The sequence below is a fragment of the Nothobranchius furzeri genome, chromosome 6, assembly GCF_043380555.1.
Source record: "Nothobranchius furzeri strain GRZ-AD chromosome 6, NfurGRZ-RIMD1, whole genome shotgun sequence".
NCBI lineage: Eukaryota > Metazoa > Chordata > Actinopteri > Cyprinodontiformes > Nothobranchiidae > Nothobranchius > Nothobranchius furzeri.
This window is the reverse complement of record NC_091746.1, coordinates 61,693,826-61,718,443: the sequence shown is the minus strand read 5'-3', so window position 1 is coordinate 61,718,443 and position 24,618 is coordinate 61,693,826. Positions and strand designations below refer to the sequence as shown.

General features: G+C 42.1%; 1 protein-coding gene across 1 annotated transcript in view; it reads right to left on the bottom strand.

Moving 5' to 3' along the window:
• map1b (microtubule-associated protein 1B) overlaps window positions 1-14,962 on the bottom strand; it is a 28,588-nt gene extending 13,626 nt beyond the window's left edge. Inside the window, exons 1-2 of the mRNA XM_015943033.3 lie at window positions 14,630-14,962; window positions 13,332-13,433 (exon numbers count right to left, since the gene is read on the bottom strand). Coding sequence (XP_015798519.3) covers window positions 13,332-13,433; window positions 14,630-14,813 — 286 coding nt within the window. The 5' untranslated portion in view covers window positions 14,814-14,962. The remainder of the gene's footprint in view (window positions 1-13,331; window positions 13,434-14,629) is intronic.
• Between the last annotated feature and the right edge of the window lie 9,656 nt (window positions 14,963-24,618).

The following is a 24,618-nucleotide window of genomic DNA, read 5'->3' as shown; positions in this document are numbered from 1 at the left end:
CCGTCAAGATGAACTTAAGGGATTTGGGTGTTGTTTTTGACCAATCAACGTCTCTTGAAGGTCACTCAAAAACATCTGTCTGAAGCGGTTTTTATCACTTAAGAAATATCTCCAAACTGCGAAGGTTGATGTCTAAACATGAACTTGAAATGGTTCTCCATGCCTTTATCTCCTCCCCTCTAGATTACTGTAACACACTCTTCACATGTTTTAACAAAAAAGCCCTTGACCGCCTTCAGTTGGTCCAGAACTCTGCAGCGAGGCTCCTAACTGGAGCAAACAGAAGAGCTCACATCACTCCTATTCTGATGTCTCTACACTGGTTACCTGTTAACTTTAGAGTTCATTTTAGAATCCTGACTATAACTTTCAATGCTCTACATCACGGGTGGGGAACCCTGGTCCGTGGAGGGCCGCTATCCAGCACATTTTAGCTTCAACCCTCCTTCAACACACCTGATTATAATCAGCAGGTGATTAACAGGCTTCTGCAGAGCCCGATGAGCTGCTGAACAGGTGAATGAACCACTGAATCAGAAGTGTTGGAGCAAAGACATGCAGGATATCGGCCCTCGAGGACCAGGGTTTCCCACGCCTGCTCTACATGGTCAAGCTCCTCCCTATATTACTGAATTGTTAAAGCCTTATGCTCCAACCCGAGCCCTCAGGTCCACACACCAGAACCTTCTAGAAGCTACCGAAATCTTTTATTTTCTTATTTTTAACTCAAATTAGTAACATTTGATCTGTTTATGAAATGTGATCATTTAATGACTTTAATTTTCTGATGTTAATTTATTTCTGTTTTGAGATCATTATGATTTCATGACTTTGTTTTATTTTGTTTTGATCTATGTGAAGCACTTTGTGATTCTATGTCTGTTATAAGTGCTATAGAAATAAAATTTACTTACTTACTACTTATGATAATTCTCATTTACGAGCTTTAAAACAAAACTCTAGAAAATTGGAGAGAACATGGCGCTCTACGCACCAGGAGGAGTCCTACTTCTACTGGAAAAATAGTCTTGTGCTTCAAAAAAATAAGCTTAGACAAACTAGAACTGCCTATTTCTCAGCGTTAATTGAGGAGAATAAGAAAAATCCTAAAGGCCAGGCACAGCCCGAAGAGGAAATGTGGGTCCCCCTTCCCATGGGCTCACTACTCGTGGGAGTGGCCAAAGGGGTCGGGTGCAGTGTGTGACGGGTGGCAATCGAGGGTGGGGACCTTGGCGGTCTGATCCTCAGCTACAGAAGCTGGCTCTTGGCACATGGAATGTCACCTCTCTGGTGGGGAAGGAGCCTGAGTTGGTGTGAGGTTGAGAGGTTCCGACTAGATATAGTCAGACTAACCTCAATGCATGGCTCTGGCTCTGGAACCAGTTTCCTTGAGAGGGGTTGGACTTTCTACCACTCTGGAGTTGCTCCCACTGAGAGGCGCCAAGCAGGGGTGGGCATACTAGTTGCCCTCCATCTTGGTGCCTGTACGTTGGGGTTTACCCCAGTGAATGAGAGGGTAGCCTCCCTCCGCCTAAGTGTGGGGGGATGGGTTCTGACTGTGGTCTGTGCTTAGGCACCAAACCACAGTTCAGACTACCCACCCTTTTTGGAGACCTTGGAGGGGGTGCTGGAAAGCGCTCCTTCTGGTGACTCCCTCATTCTGCTGGGGGACTTTAAGGCTCACGTGGTCAATGACAGTGAGACCTGGAGAGGCGTGGTTGGGAGGAATGGCCCCCCTGATCTGAATTTGAGTGGTGTTTTTTTATTGGACGTATGTGCCACTCATGGATTGTCCATAATGAACACCATGTTCGGACATAAAGGTGTCCATATGTGCTCTTGGCACCAGGATACCTTAGGCCGCAGCTCGATGATCGACTTTGTTGTTGTTTCGTCTGACCTGTGGCCGCATGTCTTGGACACTCGGGTGAAGAGAAGGGCGGAGCTGTCAACTGACCACTACCTGGTGGTGAGTTGACTCAGATGGTGGGGGAGGATGCCGGTCAGACCAGGCAGGCCCAAACGTATCACGAGGGTCTGCTGGGAACTTCTGGCAGAGTCTCCTGTCAGAAGGAGCTTCAATTCCCACCTCCAACAGAACTTCCAAAATGTTCGGGGGAGGCAGGGGACATTGAGTCTGAATGGGCCCTGTTCCATGCCTCCATGGTTGAGGCGGCCGACCGGAGCTGTGGTCGCAGGATCGTCGGTGCCCGTCGTGGTGGCAACCCCCCGAACCCGCTGGTGGACACCGGCGGTTAGGAATGCTGTCAAGCTGAAGAAAGAGTCCTATCAGGTATTTTTGGCCAGTGGGACTGCAGAGGCAGCTGACGAGTATTGGCAGTCCAAGCGGAACGTGGCTCGGGTGGTCGCCAAGGCAAAAACCCGGGCATGGGAGGAGTTCGGTGAGACCATGGAGCAAGACTTCCGTACGGCTTTGAGGAGATTCTAGTCCACCATCCGGCGCCTCGGGGAGGAAAGCAGTTTGCTACCAACGCTATCTATAGTGGGGATGATGTGCTGCTGACCTCTACTCAGGACGTTGTGGATAGGTGGGCAAAATACTTCGAAGACCTCCTCAATCTCACTGACACATCTTCCAGTGAGGAAGCAGAGTCTGTGGACTTTGGGTTGGCCTCTCAAATCTCTGGTGCAGAGGTCACTGAGGTGGTTAAAAAGCTCCTCTGTGGCAAGGCTCTGGGGGTGGATGAGATCTGCCCAGAGTTCCTTACGGCTCTGGATGTTGTGGGGCTGTGTTGGCTGATGCGGCTCTGCAATATTGCATGGACATCGGGGGCAGTCCCACTGGACTGGCAGACCGGGGTGGTGGTCCCCTTATTTAAAAAGAGGGGCCACAGGGTGTGTTCCAACTACAGGGGGATCACACTCCTGAGCCTTCCTGGTAAGGTCTATTCAGGGGTTCTGGAGAGGAGGGTCCATCGGATTGTTGAACCTCAGATTCAGGAGGAGCAATGCGGTTTTCGCCCTGGCCGTGGAACACTGGACCAGCTCTGTACCCTTAGGGGGATCCTGGAGGGTGCGTGGGAATTTGCCCAACCAGTCTACATGTGTTTTGTGGACTTGGAGAAGGCATTTGACCGTGTTCCTTGGGGGGCCCTGTGGGGGGTACTCCGGGAGTATGGGGTACCAGGCCCTCTGATACGGGCTGTTAGGTCCCTGTATGATCGGTGTCAGATCTTGGGCCGCATTGCCGGCAGCCAGTCGGGCTCATTCCCAGTGAGAGTTGGACTCCGCCAAGGCTGCCTTTTGTCCCCGATTCCGTTCATAACCTTTATGGACAGGATTTCTAGGCGCAGCCAAGGTGTGGAGGGCATCGGTTTTGGTGGCCTGGGGATCAGGTCTCTGCTTTTTGCAGATGATGTGGTCCTGTTGGCTTAATCAGAATGTGATCTTCAGCTTTCACTGTAGCGGTTCGCAGCCGAGTGTGAAGCAGCTGGGATGAGTATCAGCTCCTCTAAATCTGAGACCATGGTCTTGATTCGGAAAAGGGTAGAATGCCTTCTCTGGGTCAGGGATGAGGTCCTGCCCCAAGTGGAGGAGTTTAAGTATCTCGGGGTCTTGTTCACGAGTGAGGGAAAACTGGAGAGTGAGATCGATAGGCAGATTGGTGCTGCATCTGCAGTGATGTGGGTGTTGTACCGGTCTGTCGTGGTGAAGAGAGAGCTGAGTCAGAAGGCGAAGCTCTCGATTTACCAGTCGATCTACGTTCCTACCCTCACCTATGGTCATGAGCTTTGGGTAGTGACTGAAAGAACGAGATCACGGATACAAGCGGTCGAAATTAGTTTTCTCCGAAGAGTTGCTGGGCTTTCCCTTAGAGATAGGGTGAGAAGCTTGGTCATTCGGGAGGGGCTCGGAGTAGACCCCTGCTCCTCCACATCGAGAGGAGCCAGTTGAGGTGGCTCGGGCATCTGGTCAGGATGCCTTTGGATGCCTCCCTGGTGAGGTTTTCTGGGTATGTCCAACCGGGAGGAGACCTAAAGGTAGATCCAGGACACGGTGGAGGGACTATGTCTCTCACCTGGCCAGGGAACGCCTTGGGATTACCCTGGAGGAGCTGCCCAAGTGGCTGGGGAGAGGGAAGTCTGGGCCTCTCGCCTTAGGCTACTGGCCCGGCAACCCGACTCCGAATAAGTGGATGAAAATGGATGGATGGATGGATGGGTTACCAACGTCTTGCCTGTGTCGAAGATAAACCGGGACCCTCAACCGCAACTTATACCCGCATACGCACATTAAAAGTGATAAAATTCAACCTTTACACAGACATAGTGTTATAACAATTATACAGACCTTTGGTGTGTTATTCGGATTTTATTAATGTAAATTTTATTAATATAATCTTCGTAACCTCACTATTTCAGCACAGACAAAATTGTGAGGACCCCCTGCAATCTTGAGGGGACCCCAGGTTGGGAACCACTGATTTAGGAGATAACAGAGCACATCTCAGTTAGTAGAAGCTAACCATGAGCATTACCAACTCCACAACATGGAGGAACACATGCATGATTACGTTATTTATGTTTATGTATATTTATTTGGCAGATGCTTTTATCCAAAGCGACTTACAATTTATAACCTACTGTATAGGGCATGTTGTGATCTGTGGGGGAAACCGGAGTACCCGGAGGAAACCCACGCATGCATGGGGAGAACACTCAACTCCACGCAGAAAGGCCGCAGCCGAGTTTCGAACCTGCAACCTTCGTGCTGCGAGGCAACAGTGCTAACGACTGCGCCACCATGCAGCCCAGAAGGAGGAGATATTTGAGGAGATAAAACGTCAATATTGCAATTTTTACCCAAGAAAGAAGAGCGAACGAAGGCATCAGAAGAGTTGCATTGCTGATAGCCAATCAGAGGCGAGTGGCGTTTGCATATCATGGGCATTAACAAAAAGACTCATAATCCTGTAGTTTTCCATCACCATTCTTCTGAGCGCCAGAGCTTTTTTCCCCACAGAAAGTGACTCACACTGTGTTAGATAATGGTCACCAGCAGTGGGGGTTCATGAAGAACTCATCGCCGAGTCAGCCCTCTTTGTTTCTTAAACCTTCAATCGATGAATTCCTTCAAAGGAAACACTAAAGTCCCCCACTAAGGCAGGAGAATGCACCACTTTGTGTGAGGACAGCGACGAGGTAAAACATCTTTGAACTGAGGACCACTGAAGCTTCTTCTCTCTGGAGACGAGTCGCTGCAGCAGCTGCTTGCTTGGCTCTGTCTTTTCTACATGTTTTATGCAACAGATATGGCATCAAACACAGCCATTAACCAAACCGACTATGTGGAAAAATCACTGAATCACTGCTGCAGTTTCATCTAAAGCTGTACATGAAATCCAATTTGTTGTTCAATTTCAACTTTGGCTCAAAACAATCACAAGAAACAATGTAATCATGAAAAATGACTGAAATGATCTCAAGTTCTGCAGATTTTGCCATGCCTTCCTGAGGATGCACACCGTTGCCACTTGAGGACAAATAAAGATGGTAGAATAAGGGCAAAACACACAGATGAATTAATTAATTTGGGTTATGACCTCCAGTTTTATTTCCAAGCAAAAATTATCATAAAATAACCTAAATGTTTCCCTTCCAGAATAAATCTACTACTATATCTAACCTTGGGTTAGATTTCTTTATGTTTTTGATTGCTTAGGCTGATCAAACGTCACTTTTACCACGCCGCACTACACACTTGCTGTTTCCCTTGCCTGAGCGTTTAAGTTCCAAAAGAGATTTGGGTCAGTCTGATACTACCATCACCTAAATCCTCGTCCGCTGATGGGAGAACAGGGCTCACTGGGATTTGTCCTGACGAGACAGCAGTCTCAAACTGATGACCGGAGCTCCTCTGAGAACAACAACAACAACAACAACAACAACAACAACAACAAATCAGAGGATGTACTTTTCACTGCTCAGTGAAATAAGAGACCAATCAATCTCTACTGCCTGCTTTCTATGCTGGTCATGCTACTCCAACCCAACATATCAGTGACTAATAATATCACAGAGAAGCATGTTTGTCTTTTCCTGGTGCCTTCCTGCTTGTTATGTGGTGCAACAAAGTTCCTAAATGATAAAGAACTCAGTAATTAAATTACTGTGTGTCTACGCTAACTCATCAGAAAAAAACTGACAGCTGGTGCAGTGAAGCTGGCTTGATGCTGGCAATTATCTTGATCAATATAAAAAGTCCTTTATGCCCTGTGAGGCTTTGTCTCAGCGGGGGGCGAGGCAATGCGACACGCACCGTCAAGCATTCTCCTTCTGGCTGAATTGCAAACGGAACAACCTTCCTCCATTGAACTGAACTGGAAGGAAACACCAAATCTAAATCTGTCTTCTTCTTTCTTTTTAACTTTGAATTTGTGACGTGGTGAAGAAATATTTTCCTGTCATAAAGACTTCTTGTTTTGATCCTTGTCATTGTTTCATTTTAGTAAAAATTGTAGTTTTAAAATGATGAATTCATTGATTAAGGGGAAAACCAACCTGATAAAATGAGACTGCAGTAAAATCCTAATTTTGCTGTGATTAACCACGTTATTTGGAAAGCTGAGTTCAGTGCCGCTAGCCACACTGACCTGTAGACATAAAGGTGTGGTTACCTCATTAATTCAATACATTTGCCATGGTCTCTAGTAGGAATGAGTGCAAGTTGTTCTTGGGGGAAATAATATATTGCGGCACCATTTCCAGGAACTGAAATTTACCACGTCACAGCTGTGATTCAGAAAGCAGGATTTGGATTATCATTTCCTGATAGTTGGACACCTTGCATCTGATTGGCTAATGGCAATGTGACTACCACTCACTGTTTGAGTTGCAACGCTGATGTTTTATCTCCACAAAAAACACAAGCCTGGAGGAGGTTTGCAGTGTGGTGGAGTTGCTAATGCTAATGGTTAGCTTCTACTAGCTAAGATGTTCTCTGCTGCTTCCTGGATGCTAAACAGCCTTCCCCATCATGAGTCAAGATGGGGAGTCCATAAATATTAAGTGACAGTGGGTTTTCAGTGAACGCACCCAAGAAATCTCATCAATAGAACCTTTTTTTGACAATCTTAGGTGACAAAATCTCTACAAGCAACACATCATGTCCTGTTCAGCAAAACGAATTAACCCCAAAACATCTGAAACCTTTGCTGACCAAAAACAAAACAACATCTGCAGTGATCTCTACTAGTATAGATGAATGCTTTGTGAGTTGACCTCTGTGGAAGAAAAAAAACCTCTGGTGCTCCTGTCTCAAAGATAATAGCGAGCCACAGGAGAGGGGAGCAGGTTTTTGAGTCATTCCTTGTATTTGGACATCTCACCTCTGATTGGCTAACAACAATGTGACTTTACACTCATTTGCTCTGCAACATAAATGCTTTATCTCCACAATGAACGCAAGCCTGGAGGAGTTCTGCCGTGTTGTGGAGTTGCTATGCTAACGATTAGCGGTTATCACTGACTCGTCTTGTCCGAGCGCTTCCTCATCTAATTTTTATCAGAAGTAGAGGACTGTTCACAAGTTTAGCCTGTGTGGTAAACTCAGAGTGACAAAGTAAAACCAATTCTAAGTGAACTTGGTCTTTAATAACTGTCATCATGAAAATAACATATTTTGCTTCTACTCTGGTTTTCTCAGTCAATAATAGAATAAATAGGTTTTTGACAGTACTGTAAACTTTAGATTTGCATCCCCTCAGATAGATGTAGTTATTTTTTCTTTTGTCTAACCCCCGTGACTTTCAGCAGCAGACAGACACCCCTTCAGCTGTGTTTTGTGTCACGCGTTCCCCGTGTCCCCAACTGACCGAGTTCAGAAAGGGAACTGGCACATCTAACTTGTCAGGACATGGAGATAATGGCAGTGCCACTGCTTTTAGGCATGCTGACTCACTTTTCAATCGATGCACTGCATCAGGTTATTGATGGTAATCTATTTTTATTACAGTCATTACATTTAGGTTTTACATTCTCTAAATGCACAACAGCTAAAGGAGTTTTCATCCAATGTTTGTCAAAATAAAAAGAAAAACTGCACAAGTGTGAAAACATTTTGAATCAATAAAAGGATATTTTAAATACTGTTGATCATGAAATGATTATGTAGTCCTCATCAGTTTCAAAGACAAGCTTTCTAAATGGATTTGAGGTTAAGAGATGGCCTTTTGGCCTCTGTGTTTTCTGTACTTAAGGCTCTAGTTCTGGGAATTCTGTGGCAGCAGCATCAAATATCCATCAGGAAGAGACCAGGATCTGCTCTTTGGCCCGCTCGCTGTCAGGTCCAGACTTCCTGTGCGAAGCATGATGGATGCTGTGTCGTCTATGAAGATGGCAGATAACTGCATCAGTCCTCATGTGCCTGATTCAACCTGCTTGCTTTCTGCAAAATACTGATCCCTAATCAGTGAAAATGCCATGAGCAACAAGAACGCTTATAGGATAGGATTTTTTTATTATGTTTCTCTTATTGAGTCTGCAAAAGTTTTTTTTTTTAAGTGTCAGTTGCTGAATAATGTTCTTATTGTCACCTTATTGCAGGGCTGGTTAATTTTCTGCTGGGTTTTAATCCTTCATAAGAAAAACAGATTTTACCTCTTTGGTCACCTTATTTAGATTGTTTAAAGCAAAAGAAGAGCACAGAGTTGTTCACAGTAAATATTTCCTAATACTTGTAAAATCATAATTGCATATGAAACGTTGTGTTTCCTGCACTGACACTAGAATACAATTATGAATTACATTTTTAGGTAAAAAGGCCAAAAATATTAAGATGTTTTTCTTTGCACATAAAACTAAAGTAGTAGTTATTTTTGTTTCTGTAGCATATCAGATCTGTCTTTGTCTTCTCCCCTCTCTGGCTCTCCTCCCTCCCCTTGTCTCTCTCCACATCCTCTCTTCCTTGCAGCATCCCCCCAGTCCCCCTCAGCTCCCCTCACTCATGCGTTCCCCTCCCTTCTTTATGTTCGAGGACAGACATTTGCCACCGGGGAGCCTGCACCGATAATTACTCCCAGATCAACTGTGCATCTAGGCAACAGCTCACAGGAAGAAAAGGGAGAGTGAGGAACTGAGGATGGGGGTGAAAAGGAAATCGCAGTTCCTCTGAACATCATTTTAGGGGATTTTTTTTCCATGCATCAGTTTACATCCAGTGATATTGTTTACATCGGCATTGTTGGCTGGGTCAGCCTGTTATAAATCAAAGCAAGGGTGCAGCTCGTGTTGGGTGTGGAGCAGAGCCAGACAGGCCATAACTGCTGCCGACGGTCAAGGTCTCCATGTTCACAGACGTGCACCGTCTTTATGAAGCTGCTCCTTCATCTTCTGAATAATAAAAGAACAATGCTGCAACCTTCTGTGAGGGCAAGTCTGGGTAAAGGTGACAAAATCTGCAAGCTTACAGCTCGGAAAGGGCTAATGATGCAAACATTACTGAATACAGAATCCACTCGACATGTGCAGTAGCAGCAATTATGAGAAAGGCTTTATTTGAACCCTAACTATAGTGCAATATTCTCATTAAGGCTGCAGGACTTTTAAAATCTCATTCTGTGAAAAGCACCACTCTGTTATCCAGAGACATTAAAGGTCCTTTACACCTCTGAGTCTTTTGTTGTGTTTATTTTGTTTTAATTTTATCCCTTTTAAGCTGACAATGGATTTTCTGCTGACCACGCCCCTTTTCAGAAGGAGACAGAAGAGAAAATGCAGACATAGATGAGACTATTTTTGTGTGCAAATGGTTGAATTTTCAGTGTAGAATAGCTTTTCTTACTTTGGTGTTATTTTATTACATTTATTAAAACACAGGACATCATTCAAACTGACAGTTTCGTCATTTTGTGTTAATATGTTTGGAAATAGAGGTCGACTGATATTGTTTTGTCTATTGTTGATACCGATGTTGATACGTAGAGGTCGCGGCCAGCTGATGGCCGATATGTGCTGCTGATGTTTTGGGCCGATATCTAGATGTTTTCCACCTTATTAAGATGTGAAAATGTCACTAATGATATCGGTTGATGCACAAACGTTCTGAAGCCGCATCCATTTTTGAACTCTGAATTCATTCAACTGTTAAATCTTAATCTTGCTCAATGTTGGAATCAGACATCTAACTAAAGTTAATCAAACAAATCAGTTTACTGACCAGTGTGAGTCCATGTCAGGTGAGCAGAGTAAATCAACTAAAATGCTGCTTGGAAATGACCTACGGTAATTCAAAGATGTTTAGAGACAAAATACTGGCAGAAAATAATAAATAACTAAAATATAAAAAATCAAATCTGCTTCAGCTGGCTAAATAAATTACTGCTGAAGCCGAGAGTCGAACCGGCGTCAGCTCATGGCAAAACAAGATGAAAGGCAATTCAGTTGAGTTTAGCTTCTTTTTTTTTTATAAAGCCCCTTATCAGCAGACCAAGGTGCTGAACAACCACAAAACACGTGATACCAACAAATATTGTGTCGTGGAACTTTAAAAAGAAAGATTAAAAATAAAAACAGTCATAAAATATTAAGAGAACATCGAAAAAACAGGAAACAATCATAAAAATACGTTAAACAAGATAAAAAATAAACAATAAAAGATAATGGCAATGCTGGGATCTCTAATGCTGAAACGCCATCACATAAAAACGAGTCTCCAAGTGAGACGTAAAAATCAGAAGCATATGGCGCCTACCTAATGCTCAAAAACAACTCCTTCCAGAGCGGTGGAACCAGAACCGAGAGCACAATTGCTTTAACCCCTGGACTACCGAGGCCAACAGAACAGCAGACTTGCCTAAACGCTGATGTAGGTCCATTTTGTCGGAGCGGGTGTGGGCGGAGCTTCACTGAAACAAACTAATTCATTTCAGGGTTAAAATTCAGGCTGACCATAATAAATCATATTTAAGATAAATAACATCTCAGTAGTGCCAAAGGTAATATTTTAATACATGCTGTGCCAATATTTGCTCTCAAAGATTTAAAGTAGCATGATGTGGCTCATTTAACAGAACTCTACAGAGTTTCTTACAAGTAGTTGAGTCGATTTAGAGTGAGCGGAAACGCCGCACCTTTAATGTGCTGATCTCAATGGCTTAGCCAGCCAAAAGAGAGACTGGCACTTTTTAAGTCCATTAAAATGATGAAAGCTTGTGCAACCAACTCTCACTCCCAGAGCAGTAGTCAGATAAACTATCCAAGTGAAAAAAAAATAAAAAATAAACTTACACAAACAATGCATTTAATCTATGGACTAATTTTTGTAACATTAACAAAAATCATTCAAAAAATTAGAATAAAGGTTTTGCCTGCTGCTCAACACCTTTCACCCGCAGGTTTTAAACAAAACATCTAAAGTTTCAAAAGGACCAAAATGACAAACCAATAGTGCTGATTAGCCATCTAAAAGCTGCAAATCTGCCAACAAGCTAGCCTTTAAATGCTAACACGGTCACAGAACACACCCCTCCTGTTGGGTATCATCCCTAGGTCATGTCTGCTGGAACGGGAAACCCACCTTGCCAGAACAAACGAGAAAGTGCTAAACACCATTTGCCGTTTCTTAAGTCCAAACTATTTACAAATCTGATCGTTTGTCCTAAATTTGAAGTGGTAGCAGCCGGCTGTTGCTCCTTCTCTGATATAATTGAGCGGAGAACCGCTCACACCAGTGGCGTTCTGTTGCTAACTACGCGAGAGCGTAATGAGTGGAGGAGGGAAAGGCGGTTGTCCAGTTAGACAACAACCGGATGATCCAATAATTGGTTTCGAACCAAGCCGTGTTATTGGCTGAGCTTGCTTAATTTATTTTTTGTTTAATTCTTTTAATCTTCACAATATATTTATAGCTATACAATGTTAGAACGTTGCTGAGAGGCAGATGAAAATCCAACAAAGACTTTTTGAAAGATTTATATTTGTCCAGTGGTTCATAAGATGTTTTGGTAAGGAACACACACCCTGACAGGCAAATAGACTGCCCACCTTTCTGAGGTGTACAACCAAAACCTCAAATAAGTAGAAGAAATGAGTCAAACTACTGACCAAACAAATGTTAAAGGGATACTAAGCAGTTGTGGCTTGCTTTTAGCACCCCCTAGTGTCTGTTTAGAATAACCAAACGCAAACCTTATCTCCTCGCTGTGCGTTCGTCTTTTTAATACCTCAATCTAAAAGCTGAAACAACTCCTCAGTCTTCCTTAGTGTCTACAGGAGTGATTCATCACTAAATCAAACAAATCAGCTGTGTTAATGATCTAAAACATGCAGGAAACGTGCTGGAAGCAGACTGCAGCTTTGGCATGCCAGCACCACTTATACTTTGTCCAACAGGCACTGGACGGGCTCTCTGAAGTTGCAAGTGCAATATTCTGGCCACAGAGGGCAGTGGGGCTCTGAATGATATTTCATTAACCCTGTAGGGTCATTTTAGCACATACTGGCTTAAGAAAACAATTTAAAACATGAAAAAGTTTCATAAAATGCCTTTAAAGGAAATTAGGAACTTAAATCCTCGAGGCAAATCTAGAACACAAGTCACACGACTGCAACAGACAGTGTCAGTATGCCTCAGGGCAGCTGTGGCTACAGCGTAGCTCATCACCACCAGCATGTGAATGAGTGAATGACTGATTGTGTTGTAAAACACCTTGGGGGTTCCAGGACTCTTGAAGGCGCTATATCAAATACAGGCCATTTACCATCTGACAACAAATGTACCCTAACAGCGCAAAAAAAGAAAAAAAATGCTCCCACGCCCTCAGACGGCTGATATTTACCGTTGATTTTATATATCTTATCTTATATATGTATGTAGCGGTTTTTAAGTCAGGCACAGCCGTGGGCAGTCTGGTGCTGAAGCAGTACATACATTTATGTTCCTGAAAAAAACTAAAAGTCTGCTTAATAAATGCTCAAAACAATATTGTTAACTGACTTTTTATTCACTTGTTTTGTTTATTTAATGCGTGGTCAGTTCATTGATTTGTTTAATGAACTTTGGTTAAAAGTTGGATTTTAATGCAGAGCACATAATTAAGATTCAACAGCTGGTTATTCAGAGACCAAAAACTGATCGGGCAGAAATGTTGTGCATCAGCAGTTATTAGTGACATTTTAGCAGGTGAAAAAGACAGAAAAATGTCAAAATGTCAGTCATGAAAGGTGACGCAAAAAAAGCAGCACCTGTCAGCTGGTATCGGTGATAAAACCCCACATCAGTTGATCTCAAAGTCAGAGTTTCAATTGTTTCCCTCCCCTGTAAATCTGTCCCCAATTGAAATGATCAGAGCGGCCATCTTGTACTCCCATTACCTTTGACGTCTGCAGAGAAACGCGCCGAGTGTCTGGAGACAAACAACTTCAGCTCCTGGTCCAGGTTGCAGTCAATGAGGTTGGTGTCCCATGAGCGGATCCCTGCAACACACACACACACACACACACACACACACACACACACACACACACACACACACACACACACACACACACACACACACACACACAATTTGTCCTCTGGTTCTGGTTCATTGGAAGACCTTAGAATAAACATGTCTAGACTTGTTACTGATTTGATGTAAGCAAAAGGAAAATCTATACTAGGAAATATCTATATCGCTGCTTGAGCCTGACGGTCATCATTTTCCTGAGTCATCATACACCCTCTCCACATTTATGCAGTTTAAATGCTTAGTGGTGGCCCAATGAGACACAAAAAATATATTTTTTTCTAAGGAGGAACGTGCGTACTTTTGTCCAGTACACTGCACCCAAAACAGATTGCAATCATTTCGTTCATAAATATAAAGCAAAAAGTCCAAAGATTCAAAGATCAAAAGATTAGTTTGAATTTGTTTTATAAGCTAACATTCAAGAAAATTATATATGTTAAATATTAGTTTATAAACCCGTAACCTTCATTCAGTTTTTGTGCTAAATTGACTCTCCTTTACATCCACACAGCTACTGCGCCACAATCTTCTCGCTGCTTTCTAACAAAGTGCTTTCTGGCCTGCAGGCAGCAGCAGCAGCTCTGAACGCCCTGCTCAGCCTGAAGATAGGTCCTCGCGGGTTTCCGTAGGGACCGCAGTGCGGACAGGGCCACGCCCACAAGCCGGTGAGGGATGAGAGAGCTGGATGCGGGAGGATGGTGTGGATGATCAGGGAATTGATTTTAAAACAGATCCGTCAAAGCGGATGAGAAATTTTAATCTGAAATGAGAACACAAAGCGCACACGCACATCCCCCTCGCTGTCTCCTCCAGACTTTATAACAAAAGCCTGACGCGCCTGAATCTGTCTGTAATGGATCATCACAGAAAACGCGCAGAAATGCGCCAACAATGGCACCAAACAGGTGCAGAATCACCCCTTCACACGTGAGGATGACAAGAGAAAACAAGAAGATGCAGTAAGTAAACTGAGAATAACCCATCGATAATCTGTGCGTAATTGCGCCGTGCGTAAAAGCGAACAGGTGTGACCCTAATTTTAAAAGCCATAAAGATTCACTTTACGGCTTTAAGACCTAACTACTCCCCCCCCCCACCCCCACCCCCCACACACACCACCACCACCCACCCCAAATAAATACATAAATAAAGCTCCACCACCTTTCTCTATGTCTGCAATGGCACACTTGAGGTGATCCTCTGTTACGATCTCCCCGATCACCACCAGCAGGTAGAATTTGCTGTCGTTGAAGTGCTGAGGGGGGCTGGAGGAGGTGGGAGACGTCCCGGTGTGGCTGTGGATGCCTAAAGTCTCCATGTCTGCAGATTCCACTAGCGTGGCCATGCCGAGTCTGTCTGTCTCCTCTTCCTCGCTCAGACGCGTTTTAGGTTCCCAACAGCAGCAGAACTCTGCCTCCTCCCCTCCAAGAGTCCAGACATGCGAGTGGAGCGGTGATAGGAGTAGCCCTAGCGTTTTATACCGGCAGACATTGTGTCATGCTCGGTTACCAGGGAGAGACCAGGGCGCACACACTCATTCAACAGCTGATGTCATCGGCGACGCCTCCGGAAGTCAGAGGAGGGATGCTTTTAGGCTGCACTCCCATCACTTTTCCCTCACATCAACATTTTAACAAAGAAACAAAACTTGAAATTATTATTTTGGGTTAAATTGGAACAAGTTTTGAACAAAAGTTAACGTGTTTTAAAAACCTAACTGAGCAAGGGAGGACTGAAACACGTTCAGAAACTGCATTGTGAGAAATATAGTTTATGACACCGTTTTATGTGTCCTTTGAGTTTTATAATCACATTACCAACGAAATACAAAAGGTGAGCCATAATGTTTTTGCATGTGTGTTTGGTTTTTCTGTCGGACTAGAAATCTCATGAACCACTTTATGAAACACACAGGAAGAAACGACTCAATGCACCTTCTGGATCTAATCAAATTCAAGATGGCCACCATAGTTACTCAATATCATACCACATAAAATGGCAATACATTTGCAGATAATAAGCTACAATGTAGTGCCACAGTAGCTAAAGCTGTCATTAACATGTTTTTTTTTTCCAACACATTCGCAGTGGTCCATCCATTGCTTGTCCAGACAAGGTCACAGGGGGCTGGTGCCTATCTCCAACAGTCTTTGGGCAAGCAGGAGGGGCACACCCTGGACAGGCCAGTCCATGGCAGGGCAACACAGAAACACACAGAACAAACAAACAAACAAGCACACACACACACACACACACACACACACACACACACACACACACACACAAAAGGGCTATTTAGAGGAACCAATCAACCTGACAGTCATGTTTTTGGACTGTGGGAGAAAGCTGGAGTACATGAAGAGAACCCACGCTTGCACAGGGAGAACATGCAAACTCCATACAGAAAGATCCCAAATTGGGATTTGAACACAGGACCTTCTTGCTGCAAGGCAACAGCAGTAGTCTCTAGTATAAATGAATGACTTGTTAGTTGTTTTCTGTGGAGAAATGTACTGTGCTCCTTTAGCCGGAGTAGGAGGGATCAGAAAGAGGCAGGATTTGGAATCTTAGTCATTCATTTGATATTCAAACATCTCACCTCTGGTTGGCTAACAGCAACGCCAGGCTTCCACCAACTCTGTTAAATCTGCAACGTTTATTTCCAAATATGACACAAGCCTGAAGGAGTTAAGCCATGTTGTTGAGCTGCTAATGCTAATGGTTAGCTTCTACCAGCTCACACGTGCTCTGCTCTCTCCTGGACACTAAAACAACATCAGCCTTACGGGTTATAGCGTGTACCCCCTACCCACCAACACCAAGTTGATCCCCATGTCAATCAATCAATCAATCAATCAATCAATCAATCAATCAATCAATCAATCAATCAATCAGAGTAAAATGTAGCAATGACAATAAAACAGAAAACTGACGTCTCTTTTTATAGAATCCTTCATTTACACCTGATTTCACGTCCCTGTTCCAATAATCTGTTGTTAAATATTCCAACAGGAAGCTCTGAGGGACTCTTTGGTCACAGGAAGTCTTCACAAAACAAAAGAGCTGATCAGAGAGGAGGTTAAAGATGGTCAACTACAAACCAACAGGAAATGAAAAGGACTGAGATCACAAGCTTCCACTGCCGTGCATTAGCTGAGTGGAAGTGTGATTTCCTTTGATGTAAACATTAAAGTTCTTCTTCCCAGGAGGAGATTCTAGTGCTTCAGTGAAACAACACAGGTTTCACATCTGTTGAGATTCAACAAAACAGATGTGTGTAGCGATAAAGCGCAACACGCAGACCACCTGCTCTGGCTCTGACTGATGAAGGCACATCGGGAGAGTCCTGAGGTTTCTGGGCCTGTGGGTCCTCTGGGTTGTGGCATGGGTTTGGGATTTGTGGAGATGGGAGGATGAATTTTTGCCCGAGGCTCGTTGTTTCGTTTGTAGGTCCTGCTGGTTGTTCTCTTGTTAGGGGTTGAGCTTCTTCACAGCAGCAGTCAGGCTGAAGGTGGGAGTCACAGCAAAATATCCTAACACACCTTTTCATGAACTCATCAGCAGTTAAATGGTTGCAGGTATAAACACATAAAAACGTGCACACAAATCTTGAATCTGAGCCAGGATTTCCCCGTGGCGGTCCTTATTGATGTGACAGAGGATGGATGGGGGTCACCACTGGTGCGTTATTGACTCTCTGGGCTGCTGAATGTGAATATTTCAGGGCTCATGTGGCCTGGTGGGCAGGGTTTGGTCGCTTTCTCCCAAGGCCACGGGAGGCTGTATCAAACATTTATTATACACCACCGGAAAAGAAGAAGGCATTAAAAATACAACAAAGTGCCACCGGAGGTCTCAGATACAGACAAGGAGGAGACGGATGAGTGTGGAGGAGGGGGTTGGTGTTGTTTTTGGGGTGGGGGGTGCTTGATGGACACGACTGTGAGGGTTTTTTGCTTGCATGTGTGTTTTTGAATTAGGCTGTCGAAAGCTGAGCATCTAAGAATTTAAAAAATTTAAAAGAGCTCAACTGTTTACAGGTCGGATCCAGATCTCCTTTGGCTCTGAGCCTCAGTGCTTCTCTGATGTTCTGAGTTAAGCAGAAAAACACTGAAATTTATTAATAACAGTCATTTGATAAAAACACAAGTACCCGTAGGCTTTTTAGAATATTCAAGGTTATTTTTCAATGTTTCAAATTTCACATATCCGAGCTGTGATTTCAGATCCGCTTCTTGCAGAGAAACCCTAAAAGCTTCTGGTGTTACCGTTGTAATGTCCGGTAATGGTCAGTTTTTAAGTGCAGTTTGACCCTTCAATATCTGGTCGACATGGAGACACGAGTCTGCCTGTGCTTCCTTTAATCTGCCGGATCCTGCATCCCATCAGCTGGCTCAGAGCCTCTCTGCAGCTCTGAACACATGATAACGTATCGTCAACAGTCAAGTTCCCTCCTCAAGGCCCAAGCTTCCCTTATCGCTCTACAGGACTCTTCATGCCTATGAAAAAAGTGAACTCTCTCAGCTCAGATTAGTTGCTTAATCAAAGAATGAACTCTTAAATATAATGTGAACATTTAAAACTTATAGGTTAATTAATCATTAAAGAATAATTTGGTTGAGGAACAAATGTTATATGAACACTAAATGAAATGTTTTGATTAATCTGTGAAATGAATTTATATATGGATCAGTAATGTTTTTATATGACAAGGCCATCATCATCTACACTCACACAAGGCTCATCAAAGACAAAGTAAAGTTAAGTCAAACGCGTGACTCAGAGATATTTTCTTACCCACAAATCAGAACCTCTGTATCTGAAAGAAGGCATGTTTCTGTGATTCCTGGTAATGTCCCTTAACATGGCCCACTACGGTGAGTCAGTGTTCCAGTCGGAGAGTGTTCCAGCTCTACAGAGTTCTAAAGGAAGCTACGGAAGTGAAGTCTATTTAACTAAGAAGCAATCTTGACATGCCGCCAAGGTTGTTGCAACGCTGACACAGCAAACGGTTCCTGCAGAACAAAGCTGATTGTGTTCCGACTCCTTAAGAGTACCAGACGTGCGGTTCCATCCATCTGCCGTGACCCGAGGTCTGGACTGGAGAAGTCGGTGCTGCGGTCAATCTACTGGACCTGGGTGCCCAGAGGTCATCCGACCTCTCTGACCTTCGGATCCACGAAGAGGGTCTCTGAGAACGGGTGAAGTAGACACACAGATAGCGTCTGATGCCTTTTGATAATAATCAACTTCACAGCTTAACGCAAACCAAATTCTTTTACACCCAGAACTGCAAAAGTTGTCAACATAGGAGAAGATTATAGAAGTGGTAAAAAAAAGGAACATGTCTTACAAATACGAGGAACGAAGTTAAAGATTTTTCCGTATCTGACAAAAGAGATGGCAAAGAAACGGGCCAGTTTCTGGGAGATCAGAGCTAAATTGAAGAGCACAGGAGTGAGACACGGTGTGGTCTTTCCAGCTACGTCGATCTTAACTTTTAAAGGTGAGACAAAACAGTTTCAGGAACGAAGTGAGGCTGAGATGTACTATAAAACTGTGACTGAGCCTGGACTTAAGAAACAATGACAATTGATATCAATTAAATAACAGCTAAACGGCATGAAGATGACTTTTCAAGAAGAATCAGACTGAGAGCATTATTGTAGATCACGCTATGGTTAAATATTGATTGAACCCACATATTTATTTATTTTTGTAAGATTTTGTCATGACCTGGCAGAACGAAGCAGAAATTTATTTCATTACGATGTTAAATATTTTTGTGTGTGTGTGTGTGTGTGTGTGTGTGTGTGTGTGTGTGTGTGTGTGTGTGTGTGTGTGTGTGTGTGTGTGTGTAAAGGCTATATTGGAAGCTCAGTGTGAAATCATAAATAGAAGAAATTCAAAACAAATTTTAAATGGCTGATAACATTTTGTTGCAGAAAGGAGGGTTTAAATTAGCTCATTTGAATGTGTGTAATTTAAAGAGCAAGTCACCCCCAAATTAACATTTTTTTTTGCTGATAAACTATATAAATGAGTGTCTGATCATGCTGTAGACAAATGTAGTCAATGATTTGGCACTTTAGTGCATCTTAGTTAAAATTTAAATATTTTGCCTAAAACTGTCAGCGATGCACCGTCGTAGGGCAAAAACTCTGCACTGAATTTGAATTTAAATCTGCCATCACTATTGGCTAAGAGGTACACTATGATGTTAGATGGTACATTATGATGTCACAATGTCGTGAGTGTGTGTATTTGTTAGCGGCTCAGCCCTCTTGGTCTGCTAAGCAACAGCATTTGTTGCATTTTTCAAACAGGAAGTGGGAGTTGAGTAAGAATCTGGCAGGGGATGACTTGCTCTTTAAGGAATAAAATAGATGATATTCAGAATATTGTACAAAAGTATAATTTACAGGTAATGGCAATAACAGAAACACATTTGGATTTGACAATAAATAGTTCTTTACTAAAAATAAATGGGTACAGTCTTTTTAGATTGGATAGAACTTTTTATGGTGGTGGAGTGGCTTGTTGTATTCAAAATCATATTCCAGTTAAGGTGAGAACAGATTTCACAATTACATGTGTGGAAGCACTCTGGTTACAGTTACAATTTCCTCATTTGAAATCTGTTTTAGTTGGATGTTGTTACAGACCACCGGATGCTGCTATAATGTATCTCGATCAAATCGGTGAAATGCTAGATATGGCCTATGATACAGGAAATGAGATTTACCTATTAGGGGACTGAAACATGGATTGGAGTCTGGAGATCAAGAAATTGCTCATTAAAGAGCAAATTACTCTCATTTGCTAATACCTTTAATTTGTCACAAGTTGTAAAAGATTTCATAAGAGTGCAGGTTAAAAATAATGGTGTATGCTCTAAAACGAGTATTGATTTAATTTTTACAAATATGGCAGAATTATGTTCTGAGGCAATTTCTGTTCCAGTTGCTTGCAGTGACCATAATTTGATTGCTATTACAAGAAAAGTAAATGTGCCAAAACGTCAACAATTTATATATAAATGAACTTTTAAAAACTTTAGAGAAAGTGATTTTGTAGAAGAAATAAGAAATATAGATTGGACAGAAGTACCAAAGGAGCAGGATCCAGGTAAAGCTGTAGAGATCTTTGACAATTTGTTAATAAAGGTGATAAATAAACATGCACCGATGAGGAAACAGGCAGTAAGAAATGTAGCTTCTCCATGGCTGGATAAAGAACTTGAGGAACGTATGAGGCAGAGGGACAAATTAAAATTAGAAGCAATAAAAACAAATCAACTGGAAAAATGGTGCGAATATCGCAAAATAAGGAACATTGTAACCAAACTGAATAAAAAAAATGATTATATTATCATAGGAAAATCGCTGCAGTTAAATTAGATAATGCAGAGGTGTGGGGTACATTAAATGAACTTATGGGGGTTAAAAAAAGGAAGGCACCTACTGTTCTAGAGGCAGATGAAGTTTTTCCAACCAAACCAAAAGAAATAGCTGATTATTTAAAACAGTTTATTATCAATAAAATTAGAACATTGCATAACACCATGGAGGAGAGAAATACATCTTATCAAAGAATAAAGGATGATATAATGCAAATCAAAGATTGTGAGTTAAAATTTATGGAGGTGACAGGGGATTGCATAAAAAATTCTTAAATAGTAAAGATAAACCCCCTGGAATGGACAATATTGATATAAGATTGTTAAAATTGGTAGTAGATTTTATTTTATTGCCAGTTTCACATATAATTAACACAAGTTTTAAGAAAAGTCTTTTTCCAGCACAATGGAAGAAGGCAAAAGTAATTCCATTGATTAAAAATAACCGAGAACCACTGTCTGGTCAAAATAGTCGGCCAATAAGGTTGTTACCAGCATTAAGTAAAATTTTGGAAAGAGTAGCATATGAACAAATACAGACTATTTTATAGCAAATGGATTGAACACAATTTATCAACATGCATATAAGGCAGGTCCCTCCACTACTACGGCACTTGCTCAGATTACTGATCATTGGTTAGAAGAAATAGATGATAAAAAGTTAGTTGGTACTATATTTTTAGATTTGCATGCAGCTTTTGATGTGATCGATCATGAAATCTTATTAAATAAATTAGAATGTTACAGATTTCAGTTGTTCGCTATTAAGGGGACAGAAAGTTATTTAACAAATCGAAAATTCGAACTTCTATTTTAATGGCAGTTATTCTGAAACGGGTCAGGTAGATTGTGGAGTGGCACAGGGGAGTTGTTTGGGCCCTCTTTTGTTTTCTATTTTTATTAATGACACCTTTAATTTTAAAACATGCAACCATGGCTATATATGCAGATGACACTACATTATTTGTATCAGCAAAAACAGAAAGCAAATTAAATGATATTTTTAAAAAGGAGTTGGCTTTGGTCACACAATGGATTTGAATGAACAGGCTTGTAATTAGTGCAGAAAAAACTAAATGTATGATAGTTGGAACTAAATGTACACTGCAGATGACACCTAGACTGCATTTGATGATAGGTAATATAGCGATAGAGCAAGTAGAGGAAGCTAAATTGTTGGGGGTAATTGTGGATTCTAGATTGTCATGGACTAGTCAAATAAATGATGTCTTTCAGAAACTTGGAAGAAGTATGGCACAATCAAATATTGTTGTAAATTTATTCCTCGTTTGATGATAAAAAATTTAGTTCAAACATTAGTACTGTCTCATTTAGATTATGCATCAGTTATTTGGTCTAACACAAGTGAATTGAATTTATATAAGTTACAAGTGGCACAAAATAGAGCTGCACGGATTGTTCTGGGTTGTAATTACAGAACAAATGTAAGTTTGATGCATGATCGGTTAGCCTGGTTAACAGTGAAATGTAGACTAAAGCGTTCACTGATAACATTTATAAGAAATATAATAACTACAAAAAGACCTATAATAATTTATGATAAGTTATCATTTTTTCAGACAATCATGATTACATGATGAGACAGAAAAGCAACATAAGGTGCGCACTACCGCGCTGCAGAACAAATCAAATGTAAAGAGCGGTTTATTACAGAGCCATGGTTGCATGGAATGCAATACCGAGATTTTTGTTATTAGAGAATAACAGAAGATGTTTTCAAAAGAAGTTAAAGCTTTTTTTGTTTACACAACATTAAATTTTGCACAATGAATTGCAATTGTGACTGAGATAACAGCTTCTATAGTTATTGTTTGTTATGGAAGTGATGTGATAGGATTTTAAATTCTTGGATATATTTATTTATTCCTCTGTGTAAACTCTCCGTATTTACTTGTTTATATTATTATTCACATGAACACTGAAGTATGTGGCAACTTAATTTCATATCATAATTGCAATTGAGCTAGTATGATTTGTGGAGCTTCTGGGGTTTGTTGTTGTTGTTGTTGTTGTGCGTGTGTGTGTGTGGGGGGGGGGGTGGGAGGGGGGTGTTTGCAAAATCTTTGTAATGAGAATGGAAGAGACCTCAGGAAGAATAGCTCCACACCATGGTGGGAGGTAATGAGGTTCTCGATAAATAAATAAATAAATAAATAAATAAATAAATAAATAAATAAATAAATAAATAAATAAATAAATAAACTCAGCTTTCCTGGATGCGAAAGTTCTGATAACATCACATTCACACACAGGCATCATACATCACATCTTCTCCATCTAGATTCATACATCACACTAAATATTAATTAACTTGCCATGTTTTAATTGTTTGGGAAATAAATTCTTACTTTTACAAACCTGACTCTTTCTCGAATCAAAACAAAGTGTTTACAATCCCTGAATAAACAAAGAATCCTAGAATCTTCTGATTAAACATGCAAGACCAAGCAGGTTGACATTTTATATTTATATAGAGTATCACAGCTTATTGGTCATAAGTAGAGGTAATATATTGAGCTTTTAAAGCACTACATTTACCGAATCCTACACCATGAGTGGGTCATTTTCCTGGCATAGCTCTGGTGTTACTGGTGCTGAAACTTGAATCACCAGAAGAAGATGCATGACTTAATCACCACTTTATTCTGCATTTGCTTGAGTTATATCTGAACTTCTGAACAAGTGAGATTATATTAACAGTCTAATGTCATCCATCCGGTCAGAGATGACATCCCTTTAAGTCTCTCGAAGTCTTGTTCACAAGTGAGAGATAACTGGAGCGTGAGATCGACAGGCGGACTGGTGCTGCGTCTGCGGTGATGCGGGTGTTGTACTGGTCTGTCGTGGTGAAGAGAGAGCTGAGTCAGAAGGCGAAGCTCTTGATTTACCTCACCTATGTTCACGAGCTTTGGGTGACTGAAAGAACAAGATCGCAGATACAAGCAGCTCAAATTAGTTTTCTCCACAGGGTGTCTGGGCTCTCCCTTATAGATAGGGTGAGAAGCTCGGTTATCCAGGAGGGGCTCACAGTAGACATGCTGCTCCTCCACATTGAAAGGAGCCAGTTGAGGTGGCTCAGACATTTAGTTAGGATGTCTCCTAAACGCCTTCCTGTTGAGGTTTTCCGGGCATGTCCAACCGGGAGGAGGCCTAAGGGAAGATCCAGGACACGCTGGAGGGGCAATTTCTCTAATCTGGCTAGGGAACGCCTTGGGATTCCTCAAGAGGAGCTGGCCCAAGTGGCTGAGGAGAGGGATGTCTGGGCCTCTCTGCTTAGGCTGCTGCTCCCACAACTCAACCCTGGATAAGTGGACGAAAATGGATGGTTTTCATCAATTTTTATGTCAAAAGATCTTTTTTTTCTTCTACAAATATTGTCAGAGAGGACTGCCTGGCTCTCTTGGTCCATTTTGTTGAGCAGAGTCCACTCCTGTGTGTGTGTGTGTGTGTGTGTGTGTGTGTGTGTGTGTGTGTGTGTGTGTGTGTGTGTGTGTGTGTGTGTGTGTGTGTGTGTGTGTGTGTGTGTGTGTGTGTGTGTGTGAGAGAGAGAGAGAGAGAGAGAGAGAGAGAGAGAGAGAGAGAGAGAGAGAGAGAGCGAGAGAGAGAGAGAGAGAGAGAGAGATTTTTAACATGCAAGGAGATGTTCAACCGCAGTCAATAAATGAATATATAAAAAACAATCTGCCGGGCAACAGGACTCTTATTCACCCCATCACTGATTCCAGCAAGC